Here is a 16,487-nt window from a genome sequence, read left to right as displayed (position 1 = left end):
GGGGGGCTTTGCCCCCCACACCCGCCCTACTTAAATATGCCAACTCCGAGACCACACCACAGTGGAGGAAATAGGAAACTCCGATGATGACCCACCGATTTCTTTCCCTGGGAAAGAAATCAATGTTCCGTCAGTTTGCTCTTCTGAGATTTCAAACATTTCAGTTTGATTAAATTAAATTTGGCATTTTCAACATTCGAAATGCTGATAGGAACCCTACAAATATATATATATATATATATATATATATATATATATATATATATATATATATATATTGCATTCAATAGCTTTAATGCCTGACAAAAACATTTAAAGAAAAGGAAAAACATGTTAACTTCATTCTTATGGTGTCCTAAAATGCTAAGAATTGCTTTTAGAAATCTCATAAGATTCAGTATGGTGGTATTAGCTTATTCTATTGTTGCAAATTTTAACTCTGTTACAGTCTGGCTAGACTCAGCCCAAACTAGATAATGAAAAACCATTCAGGAGCAGATTATACCAAATTCTTATAAGTTTATTAAATATGGCAAATTAGAAATATATAACAATCCTTTCATCTGGTTAATAAAATTTGCCTTAGAATAAAATTCATTTCAATATTTAGACTATGTATACATTTTTAAAACTTCATTCATATCAAAATGGAAATTTTTGTGCTTTCCCATTGCACACACCTCTAGATTTAAGGAAATTCAGAACAATGTTAAAATTAATTTATTTAAAAGGAAAGGATTAGTATTATGGTCAGATTGCTTTGAAAAAGGAAAAGCTAATTTTCCAGAATATTTAATGAAAAATTATATGTTGGATGAATCTGTTAACCAGTTAATATTATCCATCAGTAAGAAATTAAATTAATTTGTAGATAATATGAGTGAAGAGGAACAGAACACTATTCCGCATTATATGAATATATGAATGCTATCATTGAAGGTAAATTGACCTACAAATGAGGCTTGTCTAATTTATCTAAGTTAATTATAAATAATAACAATAATTTTGATGTACAATTGTGGAACTTTTTAGGTAGAAGTGTAATGAGTGACTCAATAGATGGTAAGAATAAAACTATGTTACTTAAAATCAGCAAGTCAAACTTCTTCAGGTTAATACTGGAAATTTTTTTATGTGGCAATATATACATAGAATCTTTGCTACTCCCTATAAAATCTCTCAGTTTAATTAAATGTGGATACACATGTTTATGGATTGTGAAAAATTAAATGTATACTAGGAAGAGATAAGTATGTTTTTTAAGGGTCATGGTCTGATAATTGTTTTTTAACTATATCAACAGTACTGATGAATTTTCCACTTCCTTTATGAGGAAAAGCCAAACAACAAAAAAAAATCTTCTGGAATGTATTGGCAGTAGCTAGAAAAGTTGTTACAAAAAATTGAAAAATTGTACTTAGTTCTTATATTCAAAGAATTTTTAAATTTAACAGCAATGCTATGTAAAACTGAAAAAAGTAATCAGAATAAGATCTATAAATCTAAATAAAATTTAAATTTAAAATTTAGTTTGATAGACGCAACTAATACAAATAAGACAAATAACATTAATAATGGATAGCAATATACTACAGTCTGGGATAAGTAGAATAGACAGCAAACATGAGACTCTCTTGTTAATTACTGTAGTCTTCCTCAGTAGCACCCCAAAATCTAATAGTACATATCAAAATATATTCCAAAGTGAAATACTGTGATTGTTAAGGCTGAATCTTCTTATTCAGTATTTATCACCGGGTCCCCCTTCAGTTAACTAAAAATAAGGTTCAGCAAATAGTTTTCACCGCATATATTCAGTTGCCAAAAGGTGTCATTGTCAGGGACCTGAACTATTCTTGTGTGTAGGCTGACCCCCCCCCCAAAAAAAAATGATATATCAAACTCTGTGATTATAGCAGTTTAGGGTAGGTGTTTTTATTTGTTCTTCAATTCTCCAGAAGATTCTGTAAAAACAGAGCAGCAGAATCCTGCTTTATCTTAATTAACTGGTGGCAGTTGTCATACTACCCTGATCACCATGTGCTCCTCTGGCACAAGTCATGCTGCCTGATCATCATGTGCTCCTCTGGCACAAGTCATGCTGCCCTGATCATCATGTGCTCCTCTGGCACAAGTCATGCTGCCCTGATTATCATGTGCTCCTCTGGCACAAGTCATGCTGCCCTGATCATCATGTGCTCCTCTGGCACAAGTCATACTGCCCTGATCATCATGTGCTCCTCTGGCACAAGTCATGCTGCATGATCATCATGTGCTCCTCTGGCACAAGTCATGCTGCCCTGATCATCATGTGCTCCTCTGGCACAAGTCATGCTGCCCTAATCATCATGTGCTCCTCTGGCACAAGTCACGCTGCCCTGATCATCATGTGCTCCTCTGGCACAAGACATTAAGGTTATATACACCTATACATTTTCTGCCCTCCTTCCCCATTCCAGTTGTCGCATGCCCACTTAAATGGTTTTGTAGTATGCTTTCACCACTGCTGCAGTAGTTTGTTCTGCTCTTCAACAGCTCACTGAAGTGCATCCTTGTGTCCAGGTTTAACTAAGTCACCTTTATGTTTAGGTCATGACCTCTCATGCCCAGCCTAACCTTATTTCCTAATTTATTCTCATGGTCTTCCTCTGTAACGTCATAACTTATCTCTGTCATGGCTCCCCTTTGTCCACTGGTTTTAAGAGAGGATAGCTCCATGTTACCGAGCCTGTTCTTGTAACACACCCCTCTACCCTCTTAAGCTCTTTATTGCTTTCCTTGGTACCCACCTCATCAAGCTGATGCTTCCCTTCCTGAAGGATTTCTGGAATGGGATACATTGCTCCAGCTGGGAACTTACAAGTGCTTATTATAGTGGCCTCATTGCCTTTTTTCCCCTTCTTTATTTCTCTGGATAAACAGTCCATCTTCCTGATACCTTAGCTGTCATCCTCTTACAATATACCCGGTGATTAAACCTGCCGTAAATAGCACATTTAAATCATTTTCCTGCTGTATATCCTCGAGTCTTACCTCATCCAGTTTGTCTTCTGCTACAGGATTTTTTTTTGCTGAGATGTATTGCCCTGCAGTTACCCAAATGAGTCTTACCCATCATATTTCTTATCATGTTTTTAGCCTGCCCAACTATCTACTGATGATGCTTTATCCTGATTCTACCCATGCCAGTGTGGTTGTGAAGAGCTTTATTTTTTCTTCCCTGGCCTGTGATACTTCTGTATATATTAAAGAAGGTTTAATCCGGAATTGACCTCTCTTGTCATGCTATGATTACATCCCTCTGTTCTGATATTTTACTTCTTACCAGCATGCTCTATGTCCAGCATTCCAACCACTTCTCCATCCATGTCTACAATTTCTCCATCTTCCCCATGTCTGTTAGTTTCCTAACAGATTTTAATGAGGCATGGAGTCTAGGGTCTTTCTGAAGTCCAATAATTTCACATCTACTGAGCTGCCACTGTATCTTCTTTCTATCCCAGTCATAAAACTGAAACAAGTTAGCTTGACAGAGGGATTTAAAGGCTCACTCTCTGTCATTACATGCAGCCTTACTTTTCCATTGAGACATGTACTTCTTCCTTTTGACATAGCATGTTTTCTAGTTATAATGTAATTCCTTTGCTGACTGTCCTTTAATTTTTTCCAGTAAATAATTTACCATCCTGTTCCCAGCCCATTCTTCTAAGTTTGGTCTTATTATTCCAGAGATTGATTGATAATCTGCTCTACTGTACTTCTACATCATTTCCTAGCATCTATTATCTTCTTTACTGCCCTTACTGGTCACCATATTGTACCATTGTAACAATATGCCCATGAGGCCATCAGCTTCAGTCCCTTTAGTTCTAATCTGTCATAATTATGAAGTCTAAAATACTCCTGTGCATACTTCCTTCTTATGCCACCCGTTTGATTCACTCCTGCTCTACAGCTTCTTCCTCTGCTTGTCGACCTTGTTGCTGAGATGTTCCAGTCCTTCAGGCAATCAAATCTCCTATTATTTCTTCCTTACTCCTACATCATTTCTTCCTTACTTCTGCCTCTCTTTTATTATATATACTTCCTTTCATTATCTGGTCTTCCTGGTTGCATTTTTTGGGGTAGGGGCTATAAATGGTGCAGACATGATAAATTACTCTTTCTAATGCTGTATGTTTAATGCAACGTAACTGAAATGTATTGTTTTCCTCCTTTTACTATCATCCTCTTCCTCATCTTCCAGTATGCTAGATTCATTCCCTTCTTCCAAATATTCTTCACCAATTCTCCTGGCTTCCTCACCTGTGCTTCCTGTACAGCCTAAAGTCATGAATCACCATATTGTACTCCATCCCACTCCATTAATCTTACAAATGTTTCCCTCTTTCCACAACTACTATCCTTCCCTAAATTTTGTCATTACTTCTACCCTTCATTGCTATTGTTACACATCTACTGCACTGGGGCCATTAATTTATTTGGCTCCTTTTTTCATTTCACCCAAAAAGAGTGCCCTTCTAAGCTTCTGCTCCAGGTTATAGTCATTATTTGTCTGTTCTCAGCTCCTTCCCTCTCATTTAAATGTAACCTTATGCTGATGGACCTTTGAAATCCCTTTTCTAACATTGCTGTCATCCATGCAGGGGAGGGGGGTAGGGAAGGCTTGAGATAAAGTCTAGTTATGCTAAGCAGCATGTGCTGTTGCTTCATCCTCTAATACTTTTATACTGACTAATCCTTTGCATGCTTGCTGGTTTCTGGTACCAGATGCATTTCTCAGAAGATGGCACTTTGTTATTCATGACCCTGCACCACCAGCTTCATGGTCTTTCATGGTGCTTCCTTAAGGATCCATCTAAGAGATCACAGGTGGCTGTACTGTCTACTCCAGATGATTACCACCTGTTTCTCTTTTTGCAGGACAGTCTTGAATTAGACAAATGTGACCTGCAAAAAAGCAAGAAAAATGGCAGATGCCCCAGTATTTAAGTAGAAAATATTGTTCTTAAATTTCCTCTGAGTAATACGGAAAACTAGAATTGTATCTGAAACATCTTAATCTGATATACAAGTGCAAAATCAGATAAAAAAGAGCAATGCTGCTCTTACATTTGTTAATAAATTTAAGACAAATGCTCTCTATTTTAAAGTACACTTTAAAGACTTAAGCCCAGGAAAAGCCCACATACAAAAGCATAGCCCCTCTTTCTTATTCTTCCAGTGAGGATATTAACATAATAACTCTAGAATGATTTATATCTTTTTTATTTTATTTTGTGCTTTCATTTACAGCTGTTTTCTTTTCCTCCCAGTGAAGCCATAATCCTACTGACTGTTGAAGGATTCACAACTTTTTTTTACCATGTAGTGTCCAAGAGCAGCAAATGCTAGGATATTAAAAACTGATACATTAGCAGAAACAGAGTGAAAGGGAAAAATAATCTGTGTAACTAACATGTTCCTAGGTTTTTAAAATGTTTTTGTGCGTGTTTGTGAAGCCTTTCTCCTCACCTCATTGTAAAATATTGAATCTGTTATGGGACTTTTCTCCCCTTGTATATAATTATTCATCAATTATTGTTTAAATGGTTTTGAATCTGTTGGGAGCTTTTCTCCCCAGACGTCCACTGAAAATGGCTCTTTGGTCATTCAAACTTTCTCTGTTAAATAAATAAAATAAAAAATCTAATTTACGTACCATTTTGTAGCTTAGCTAAAGAAAAAATGGCTTAGTGCAGGTTATATTCAGCCAAAACACCAACCAAAAAGAGTCAGTAGACTCCCTCCACATAGTAACACAGTAAGAAATTGAGTAGTAGTTCTGAGTATTGCCATTCTAAGTAAATGAAAAGAAAATCCTGCACAAAAGAGTAGGTAGGGCATTATAATATAATAATGTCATCATTTGGGAAGACAAAGTGCATTGTTGCAAAGAGATGGCTTAGGAAAAAAAAACTCACCAGTATGTCAACCACTGAAATGAACTGAAAACAAACTGAGCAGTACAGTAGATAAAATCTTTCATACAAGATTTGCTTGTCCTAAACATCAACTATCAAGAGAGAGAGAGAGACAGACCAAGCAATCCAACCCAGCTGGCCTTTTAACAGATGTAAACCAAACGTTTAGCAGAAAAATGTATAGTCATGGCACAAAAACGACCACGAAATACACCGCTCGACTGGAGACCTTCACTTTGGGAAAGAGCAATAAAAACATAGTAATGACAACTTACAGTGATGCAGATACATAAGTATTGCTTTGAGCATCAAAATCAAACAAATGACTGTTTTATTTCAGCCTCTGACCAGCACAGTCTTTTAGTAAGACAAGAGAAATTGCAAATAATACTGATCTTTCATTTTATTTTTGGGAAACAAGAGTGTCCACCGTAGAATTTACATGAAAAAACTACTGAACTTCTTGCTGATTAGAAAGTCTTTGAAAATCATCTAATGATGAACTAGGAGTTATTTTATAAAAATATGTATAAATATGAAGAAGGAGACACTTAGCATATTCTACCCATAGTTCACAAAGAACAACCTATACACCTCGTTCTTCGATAGTGACCTGTCCTAGATTTTTTTTTATACCAGACCAAGTCTCTGTTATCACTACTGTATATAAAGCACCCCCCCCCAATAGCATCTCAACTTTTCAGTCTGTCTGTTTCCTTAGGTTCTAGGCATTTCAGAGCATTGTTTTCTAACCAGATATTTTTTTCCTTTCTTTCCTTTTCATTTGTCCTGTCTCCTTTACCTTCTTATTTGTAGTCTGACATTTCCTTCCAGTATGCTCAGTTTAAAGGTTCAATTTTCTTAATGAACTTTTCAATTCCAGATGACAAAAGCATTGCCCCCTCTCAGCTCAGGTGGAGTTTGGTCTAAATATAAAAACTCTTACATATGTTATACTTTCTCCTAGATGTCCTGTGGTGCATATCTCTGTTCTAAGGTTCAGTTCCTTGGTAAGTGGTCATATTGTCTGATCTCTTCTTTCCAAGCTTTTCTTGACAAAGTGTTCAGTAACATCTTGGAAAATGCAGTTACCTGTCCAAATCCCTCCCCTACCTTCTACCCCTCCTAACTTCTTTATTCTTCATCATTTTTTCCATTGACAGCACATTTGTACCTACATGTGCCAAAATATGTGCGACTCCCTTCTCCATTGTGACCATCTTGGTCACCTACTCTTCAGTCAAGCTTCATACTTTCTTGATGGTCACAAGTTCCCTTCGACCCTGTCACTCCATCTAATACCCTTTAGCAACCACTGGCCTTTCTCCAGCCCTCTCAAAATATGTTCTCTCTAGAACATGATCACCTGCTTTTATCTATCTTGCCATTCATTCCACTAGCTATTCTTTTTATTCGCAGTCCTTTTCTACCTTCTGGTCATGCAGTTTATTTCCATCTTTCTATCCTTGTTAATATTTTCATTTTCTCTTTTTGCATCCTAATTTCAGTTTCTTACCTCATCCATCCTCCTTTGATATTTCTTCTGTCTTTGCAATCACTCCCTTTTCTGAATTGTCATGCTTTCTGCTCTAAATAATACTATTTTACTGTTACCTGGCATCTGCATCTGATGCTACACCCTGCCTGATTTTAATTTGCTCTTTGTTTCACATTTCCCTTTTAGATTATTACTGTAATTTCCTGTCCCACTTTTCTGCCACCTCTTTCACTCCCCAGTTGTCCTGTTGGTCTTCTCCTCTTAGTCTTTGTTCCACAACTACCTCTGCTCATGATTTCCTACATTGCACCTATGTCTGCATCCCTATGCATCCTTTATTCCCTGCTGTACCCTACCCCGCTCCATTCCACCATTACCAGACTCCTTCTGTTAGCCTTCAAACTGATCCACTCTCTCAACTCCCATATTATACCATGACCCCCCCCAAAACGTGCACGCTGATTGGCCAGTGTGCCCGTTGTAAATCGAGTTATACTAATGGGAAAAGGTCCGGTCGCCCGGACTTTTTTCCATTAGTATAACTCGTTTTTTTAAAACACTGTCTCGCTATGTTAAATGGGTTTAACATAGCGAGACAGCTTTAAAATAAGCAACGGAGATCTCCGTTGCTTATTTTAAAGCTGTCTCGCCATGTTAAACCCATTTAACATAGCGAGACAGTGTTTTAAAAGCAATGGAGAAAGCAAGATCTCCGTTGCTTTTTAGTGTTTTGCTATGTTAAATGAGTTTAACATAGAGAGAAAGTTTTAAAGTAAGCAAGGGACATCTCCGTTGCTTATTTTAAAACTGTCTCGCTATGTTAAACTCATTTAACATAGCGAACACTAAAAAGCAACGGAGATCTTGCTTTCTCCGTTTTTGCACAACTCTGATGTACTGCGCAGGCACGCAGTACATCAGAACTGCCGGATGCCAGACATCTGCGGAAGGGCAGCAAACAGGCATTATACTATGCCATTATTTAAGAAAAGTAATAGTTTCTTTTCTTAAATAATGTCATGGTATAATAGCAATAACCCACTTCTGGGTGTGGGTAATGTTAAATTTACCCACGGTTGGCTTTGTTTGGTCCCTCGGGCTTCACCCTCGGGACGAAACCACGCCAACCGTGGGTAAATTTAGCATTACCCACACCCAGGCGTGGGTTATTGCTATAGTAATCTGCATAGTCTCTTAGCAAGACCTACAGTAGCTTTGCCATTAAAAACCTGCATGTCTCCCACTCTCAGGAAGTTTCTTAGCCAGACCAATAGCGTACACCTAGAGCACCTCATCCACCTATAAATCTATGCTCTTTACTGCCTCCTACAGGCCATTTTGCTCCAGTTGTGTATGTACCTTTCACATTATGTCTGCTAGTCTGCTCAGTGTTATTCAGCTTATTGGTGACCTTCTGAATGACACTTTCCTGTGACTTGTGATGGAGGCGGGGCACCAAATCCCGTGTCAAAATTTTCACTGCTATTGTATGATGTGAAAACAAATACACCCCTAATCTTCTCATAGATATTTGGCTGCCTGTCTAAAAACCCTTCAATGGTCTGCCATAAACAAACTTTAAAACAAAAGGAAGAAACTGTTGCAGAAAAGAGGGAAATGCTAGGATGCAAAAAAACTTCCTTGCCAACATCAGTACGAAGCTGAGATCCCTCATAAAATCCTCCAAAGCTAGTTACAAAAATAAAATGGCCAAAGATTCCAAAGACAACCGCAAGGCATTCTATAGTTATGTCAAGAATCTAAATGGCAATGCTCAGATCTGCTCTGAGCTACAACAGAATAGCATTAAATATACTGATCCCAAGGATATTGCCAATATCCTGGCAGATCGATTCAGTGTCAAATTCACCCCCCCTCTCACCCCCTAAAGGGCCCATCTCAATACCAAAAGATTGCCAAATTCCAGTAATAATGGTCACACAGGTAAAAAATGCACTCTTCAAAGCTAAGAATACAGCATCCATGGGAGCAGATGACATCCCTGGCTATGTACTACATGAACTACAAAATGAACTGGCACCTCACCTAAATGTCATGTTTAATCATAGCCTCACTTTAGGCTTTGTGCCCACTGAGTGGTGCACAGCTACAGTTATCCCACTCTATAAGGGAGGATCCACCTTGGATCCTGGGAACTAGTGCCTCATCAATCTTACAAGCCTGATCTCTAAGGCCATGGAACGTATTATCATGGAACTTATAAACAAAGACATTGGCAACCTTCAAACACTGGACCCCATCCAGTTTGGGTTCGTGAAGGGCCGATCTTTTCTCCTGAACCTGATTGACTTCTTTGAATCAGTCTACAGAGCTGTGGATGAGGGTAAGGTGGACCACACAGCCTATCTGAACCTCGCCAAGGCTTTCAACACCATCCCCCACTCTGGAATCATAGATAAACTTACTAAGCTGGGCATTAATCCCTACATCACTCGATGGTTTGCCAACTGGCTTACAGACAGAACTCACACTGTAAAAGTAGCTGACTCCATATCCAGCTCCAGACAAGTGAAAAGAGGAATATCTTAGGATTCAGTCCTGAGACCACTCTTGTTTGGCATCTACTTCTCTGAAATACAGACCAACACTAAGGGACTCTGGCTAACAAAGTTTGCAGATGACTGCAAATTGGGAGCCATTACTGAATCCCCAAATGATGTGGATATTCTACAAAAGGGCCTTACAGAAACAGTTGCTTGGTGCCAGGGTCATGGGCTCAAGCTCAATGCCAAGAAATGTATAGTTATTCCCTTTGGGAAAAAACATGTACCAGTGAATTACCACATAGGTGGCAGTACACTAAACACCGAAAGTGTGCTAAGAGACTTAGAGATACAGGTGGACAGTGGTCTCACCTTCAATAACCACATTGCCACAACAGTCAGGAAATCCTTCTGTGTGGCACACCTTATCACTAAGGGCTTTTCATCCAGAAAAAAGAAGGTCATTGTCCCACTGTACTCATCCCTCATTAGACCCCATTATAGAATACAACACCCCATTTGGTATGTACCTCTCAAGACATCTGCAACAACTGGAAAGGCCGCAGAAATACCTCACTAAAAGAATCATAGGGCTAAAGCAGATGCCCTATACTGACCATCTAAAAAAACTCCAGCTATATTCTGTCACATATCGTCTACTCAGAGGTGATCTCTGCTTAACATACAAGGCCATGTCATACCCAGAGCTGTTGGACATGCTAAACTTAAAGAAATCCCAATCCCTCAGAGCCACATGCTCCAGGGATCTAAACCTTGTCATCACAATGAACAAAACATGCTGGAGGGATAGGTTTCTGACCCAGAGACTCCCCAGACTCTGGAATAGACATGTCAAGCAGAGCGCCTCTTTGGCCCTCTTCAAAAGGAACCTTGACAGTTGGCTGGGAGATAGGAAATTCACTCCAGGGATCAAGTCAGTCGCCCTGCTAGACAGGGGTCCAGGGAAGTAAATATTGTGGGAAGAAATAGCCAGGGAATTGTTATGGCTAGGCTTGTATAGGCCCTAGGGTCAATAACCTAGTACCAACCTATGAACTATGAACCTATGATTCAGTATCAGTATCACAGCATCTCATTAAGTGAATTACTTACACTACTTCCAGAATTAATGCTTCTATACTTCCTGTTTAAAAAACAGCATGTGCTTACAAGTGTTTGAGTGCTTAGAAATGTTGTTTACAGCCATTGGTTTTTCATCATAATCTACTATATCTGACCTTTAGTCAGTGGTATTCCATGCTTTCCTTGTCTGACTGTAGAGAAGTAAAGACCTTCTCAAAAGCATTGTACTGTACCATTTCAAGAACTGTCCTTTGGATTTGCCTTATGTCTTAAAAAATGCTGCTTGGCAAAAGTGAGCCAGTGATTAAAATCTCTAGGGCCAGACTCAATAAAGCCTATACTAAGTGTATACTAAGTGCACACGATATGTATTCAATAAAATTCTTATCATGTTTTGTACTTTCTAGTCACTGAGAAAGATTACACTAAGTATACATGTAGTCTACACTTTGTGGTAACCTTTATGAATCCCTGTCAATATTTAAAGCTGTAAGAATGTCAGTAGGAAAACTAAAATTAGGAGGAAGAAGGTGTGAGTTATGTCTGTGTGGTCTGTTCCTCAGAACATTGTACACTTAGTCTAGGCTTTTTTGAATCTAGCCCTCTGTTATATAACAAAAAAAGAAATGATTGAGCATCTAATAGCACTGCTCAGCTACAGAAGTAACAATCGACTACCTGTCCTTGACACAATAAGGCTTGCATTACAATAGCTCAGTAACTACAACTTACAAATCACAACTCAAGTATATACATGCTTGAAACACATTTACTTGGGTTTTCATGTTACCGGCAAAAGGGGCACATTAAAAAAAATGTTTTGCATTTTTTTTTCAAGTAGACAATCCCTCCTGTACCACTGCATCCCATTTTTATTTATCATTGTTACTCTGAGATTGCTGCACCCATGAGACCAATCACTAATAGGAAAAGAAATACCTATCTAGCTCTTTCTCCATGAGGCTTCACTAATACAGGGCCCATTAAACAGTACCTTAAGAGCATATGTCTTACATTGAGAAACAGTATATGTAAAGGTGTTAACTAGTGCTTTTATGGTAAAGCAATTGCAAAGTGAGCTCCAGTGGCATGAGCAAAGATCTGTCAGCCTCAGAAGTAGGCTGATAAGCATTATACTTAACACCTTCCCCACATTGCTGCACCCTGCCTCTCCTTTATTTGGAATGCTCTTGGCTCATGTCTTCTCTTAGTCATGTGTCATAATTCTATAATGAGCAGCTCCAGGGCTTTTTATACTTTGTTTCAGTTATTTGTTTCAGTTATTCCTAACACAAAGCTTTATTTATGTATACACACACACACACTATATGTATATATATATATATATATATATATATATATAGAGAGAGAGAGAGAGAAGTGTGTGTGTGTGTGTGTGTGTGTGTGTGTGTGTGTGTGTGTGTATATGTTAAAAACATAAAAATCACACCACTGTTTCTTGTTGTATGAATATCCAAAACCCTTCAATACAAATAGGAAATCATCCATATTTGCTATCTGCTTGTCATACAAAATACATGTGAAACATAAGGAGAAGCACATGTATTATTGTCTGTTTTGTGTTTTTTTATTTAATTATTCATATTATAATTCATTTAGAGCACTCTCTGAAGAATATACTTTCTAAACCCATACGGGAAAGGTATATGTTTTGAAGAAATGTTAGTACCTAGAGCAGTGAATCTGTACTCTAGTTATGTATACAGTTAACATGATGCACTATATTGTAGTAGTAAAAACAACATTCATAACCATCTGGTTTAAAATGTATTCATGCATTTTTGTTCCAAATGCAACATCACTCATTAGGTATTAGAAACTTGATATATGCATGCACTGCAAGGTTTAAGCAAAGTAGTTATAAGTGGTTACATACCGCAGGTTTCACTGTTGTCAGATGGAAAACTGCAGTGCTCATTGTTTTGACTCTAAATTGGGAGAAAAAAGTAAATGTTATTCTTCGAAAAAGGCATTGCGGATCATCTTTTACTTTATTATTAACCTGAGAATTAGATGTACACAATGAAAAGTTACTTTCAATAATGCAGTTTATACATTAAAGTGAATAAATGGCAAATTAAAGAAGTCCATTTATGGCAGCTGTAGTATGAAAGAGGGCCCTTGTAGTAAGGATTTAATTTTCTTGCTCTGTTTCTTTGCCAGGAAAATGTGGCATATATTTAACTGACTTGCATTTCTGTGTTAGTGGGTATATTGGCAACAATGAAGTTTCTAGCAACATTCCAGTATCAGTGGGATGTATATATTGTTACTGGGTTTGCAAAATGGTGAATCTACTTTTCAGCATTACTTTTGATTTTTTTGTGAATTCACCAAATTGAATTAATGTTCCACAGTGCCCATTTTGTTGACTTCTCTTGTCCACAGATACCACAAAGTACAGTCTGATCAGCTTTTGTAATATCTGCCAGTTTGCCATTGTGGAATCCTAACAGTTCTGAGAAATATATCAGAAAATGGTTTATTGTTTGTTAGAGTTTTCCTGATCCTGCTGAATCCATGAAGCCACATGCCACACCATAACACGAGAATCTGCTCTGTGCAAAATAGTTTTCAGGTCAGACATGATGCATATCAAATTGCAAGTAGAGTGGGTGCCGCTAGGGAACAGTAGTGAACACAACAGACATGGTGGCTACACATACTATTTTCTTTAGTGATACCTCAAACAAGAGGGTGTCAGTCCTGCAGGGGTCACCAAATAACTGTGCTAATTGTGTCAATTCACCTAGGATACTTCTACCAATAACTCACCTTATTAAGTTTGCCTATTAGAGGTGAAGGAGCCATTTTTTACATGCATCTTGCCCATTGGCAGAGAGTCAGGGTGTCTGCCTTGCCTAATAGCAGAGATGCAGTGTGTTTGTTTGTGCCACCAGTGACCCAAGATCAGGAATGGTGTCAGGGAACCAGAATGCTGAAGAGGGGCAGTATGATATTTATTTCCATCACAAGGTAGAGAGATATTTAGATAACCCTACTATGCAGAGGCAACTAGTGGAGGCTGGAAGCATTCTTTTATCCCATAGTCTGTCAAAAGGGAGAGATGATGGCAGGTATATTAGGAGTTAGCAGAGAGTGCCCTAGGTCATGCACAGTAACATGACATTACCGCATGCCACTGTATAATAAAAAGAAATAAGGCAGATGTTCTCATGTTATGCACCCTCTAATTAATTTGTCAGTAATCTAAAAAGGGTAAGGACTGCTGAGTCCCATGCTGCTAGGGCAGAAGTGATAGGGTAGGTCACTGTACACTAGGGGTGGCTCGTGCATATGGACTGCAGGACTGCAGCACCCCCAGCTGAAAACCAAAGTTGTGGAATGAACTGCAACGAGAAGTGCATGCATTCGTGCAGAAATCCGGACTTGGTAAGCAGCAGTCCAGACTCAGAAGAACACATTGTGGACAGAGATGCCCCAGAAGTCCATGCGGTTACAACTGCATAGACTGGAAGGGGATCAGACTGCAATGTCTGCAGGCTGGATAACTTGCCTGCTCTCGTGGGAGTACGTGGATTTATAGCGCGGAACTGGGGACTTGATGAAGCTGCAAGGTACAGGAGGACTCTTATGGAGAGACCAGGGACATAGATGAAGCAAGCACTCCAATGCAGGTACTGGTGTGTGTGTGTGTGTGTGTGTGTGTGTGTGTGTGTGTGTGTGTGTGTGTGTGTGTGTGTGTGTGTGTGTGTGCTACAGAATTTCACTTTAAATAACAATATTTCTCGCATTTAGTATAGAAAAGCATTTTAAGATCACTGTTGTCTGTAGCTATAACTATGATGTGTTTGGAAAAGCTTGTAACTTTTGTTTTATATAAAGTCAAAATAGCAAGATAGGAAGACACCTACCGAGAATTCTATAAAGACCAGGTAGTCATGTTGTCTGGGTTTCCGTTTTTATATTTTAGGCATTTTGCTAGGAAACAAAATGTCCGAGGCATTTGGATGGCCCTGTCAATGAATTGGAAAATGTACAGCAGAAATACAAAGCCCTTAGGGCCATGCAGGAAGCAGGCCTTCGTTTATCAATCTTGTTTAAAAAAAAGTTGTACATAACAAGTCAACTATAGTTCAGGTTTGCTCATTGTTTTAATTCACAGCTGCATAAATTATTGTCATTGCAAATGAAGCAGACAGCGAGACAAAAACAAGAAGATTCTAATTCTGTATTACATTTAACAATGATAATTAAAAAACTAAACATTTCAGTGAAACATTCCCTACTTGTTTATGTTACAGTTTGATACGTTAGACTATAAGAAACTTTTCCTGTCTCGACCAGTTATAAACAGTCAACAAAAAGAATGCAAGTTCAAAATTAAGAGCAACACACGTTGCCTGTTCGATTCTCAGTTAGAGCGTCTTCTGTGTGGCAACATGCATGAATGGGCGTTCCTTCGCTGAAGGTTGTGCGTTAGGCCCGGCAAGCCAGCATGTAAAACTCTACTGCCAATCATTAGCGGACCGGAGTTCCGCTGTGGCGACCCCTAACCGGGAAAAGCTGAAAGACACAAACAAACAAACACAACAAAAAATACTATTACTTAATTTATTGAAAAGCTCACATTTTTTTTGCATATACTCTGCATGTAAAACCATTTTTGTCATCTTTATATATGTCTACAGTTTAGCATGACTTATTATTATCTGAAACCTGCAAAGCATGCCTTAGCAATCACATTTGCAGGAGGAAAGTGATTGCATGATACCAAATTAAAGCAAATATTTGACTTTTAGTGTTAAATATAATTTTATTGGCAAATAAAACATTTTAGGGGTTATGCTTTGTGCATGGAGACTGGGTTTTGAGCTACACATTTCGGATCTGATGTTAGGAAATGCATGTTATTGCAGGTTAAGGATAGAGTGTAAATGAAAAGGAGAAAGAGGAACATAAGACCTTGGTATGGGTTTTAAGGCAAAGCATACCCCCCAACTGTTTATGGTTGTGCTTCATAATAATTATAGTTTTAAGATTACAATCACTTAATATTGGCATATATTTAAATTTCAGACTTCATATCCTTCAGAAAATGCATACTAAGGCAAATCCTGCTATTCTAGCAACTTGCTAAGTTTATAAGAACAATATTTAAAATCTGTTCCTGTTTTTGGCCCTTTGTCCCCCATTATTTTAGGCCTTGTCCATATTTTTAGAGCTAAGAGGTTGATGGGTATGAGGTAAAGACTCTTACAAAGATAAAGACAAATGTCAGATACAAAAGCTGGTAGATAAGGCTGTAAGTGAAAAGCTTGAAAGCAATGCAACTTTTCTAATGTAAGGGATTTTTGACTCCTACAGGAATAATTACATACAACTCAACATACTTTAATAATTAGTGCAGCTGAAGTATCTGGAAATCAGACACAAATGTATCAGCTTCAGGAGGTA

At 38.2% G+C, this 16,487-nt stretch overlaps 1 protein-coding gene across 1 annotated transcript in view; it reads right to left on the bottom strand.

The window, feature by feature from the left end:
• Window positions 1–16,487, bottom strand: part of ANKK1 (ankyrin repeat and kinase domain containing 1) — a 474,688-nt gene that overhangs the window by 18,278 nt on the left and 439,923 nt on the right. The window contains exon 7 of the mRNA XM_044081064.1: window positions 12,946–12,997. Coding sequence (XP_043936999.1) covers window positions 12,946–12,997 — 52 coding nt within the window. The remainder of the gene's footprint in view (window positions 1–12,945; window positions 12,998–16,487) is intronic.

This window comes from Protopterus annectens, chromosome 8.part0 (assembly GCF_019279795.1).
Source record: "Protopterus annectens isolate FY-2018-M chromosome 8.part0, PAN1.0, whole genome shotgun sequence".
Taxonomy (NCBI): Eukaryota; Metazoa; Chordata; order Ceratodontiformes; family Protopteridae; genus Protopterus; species Protopterus annectens.
The sequence above is the reverse complement of the archived record's forward strand: the minus strand, read 5'-3'. Positions and strand labels throughout refer to the sequence as shown.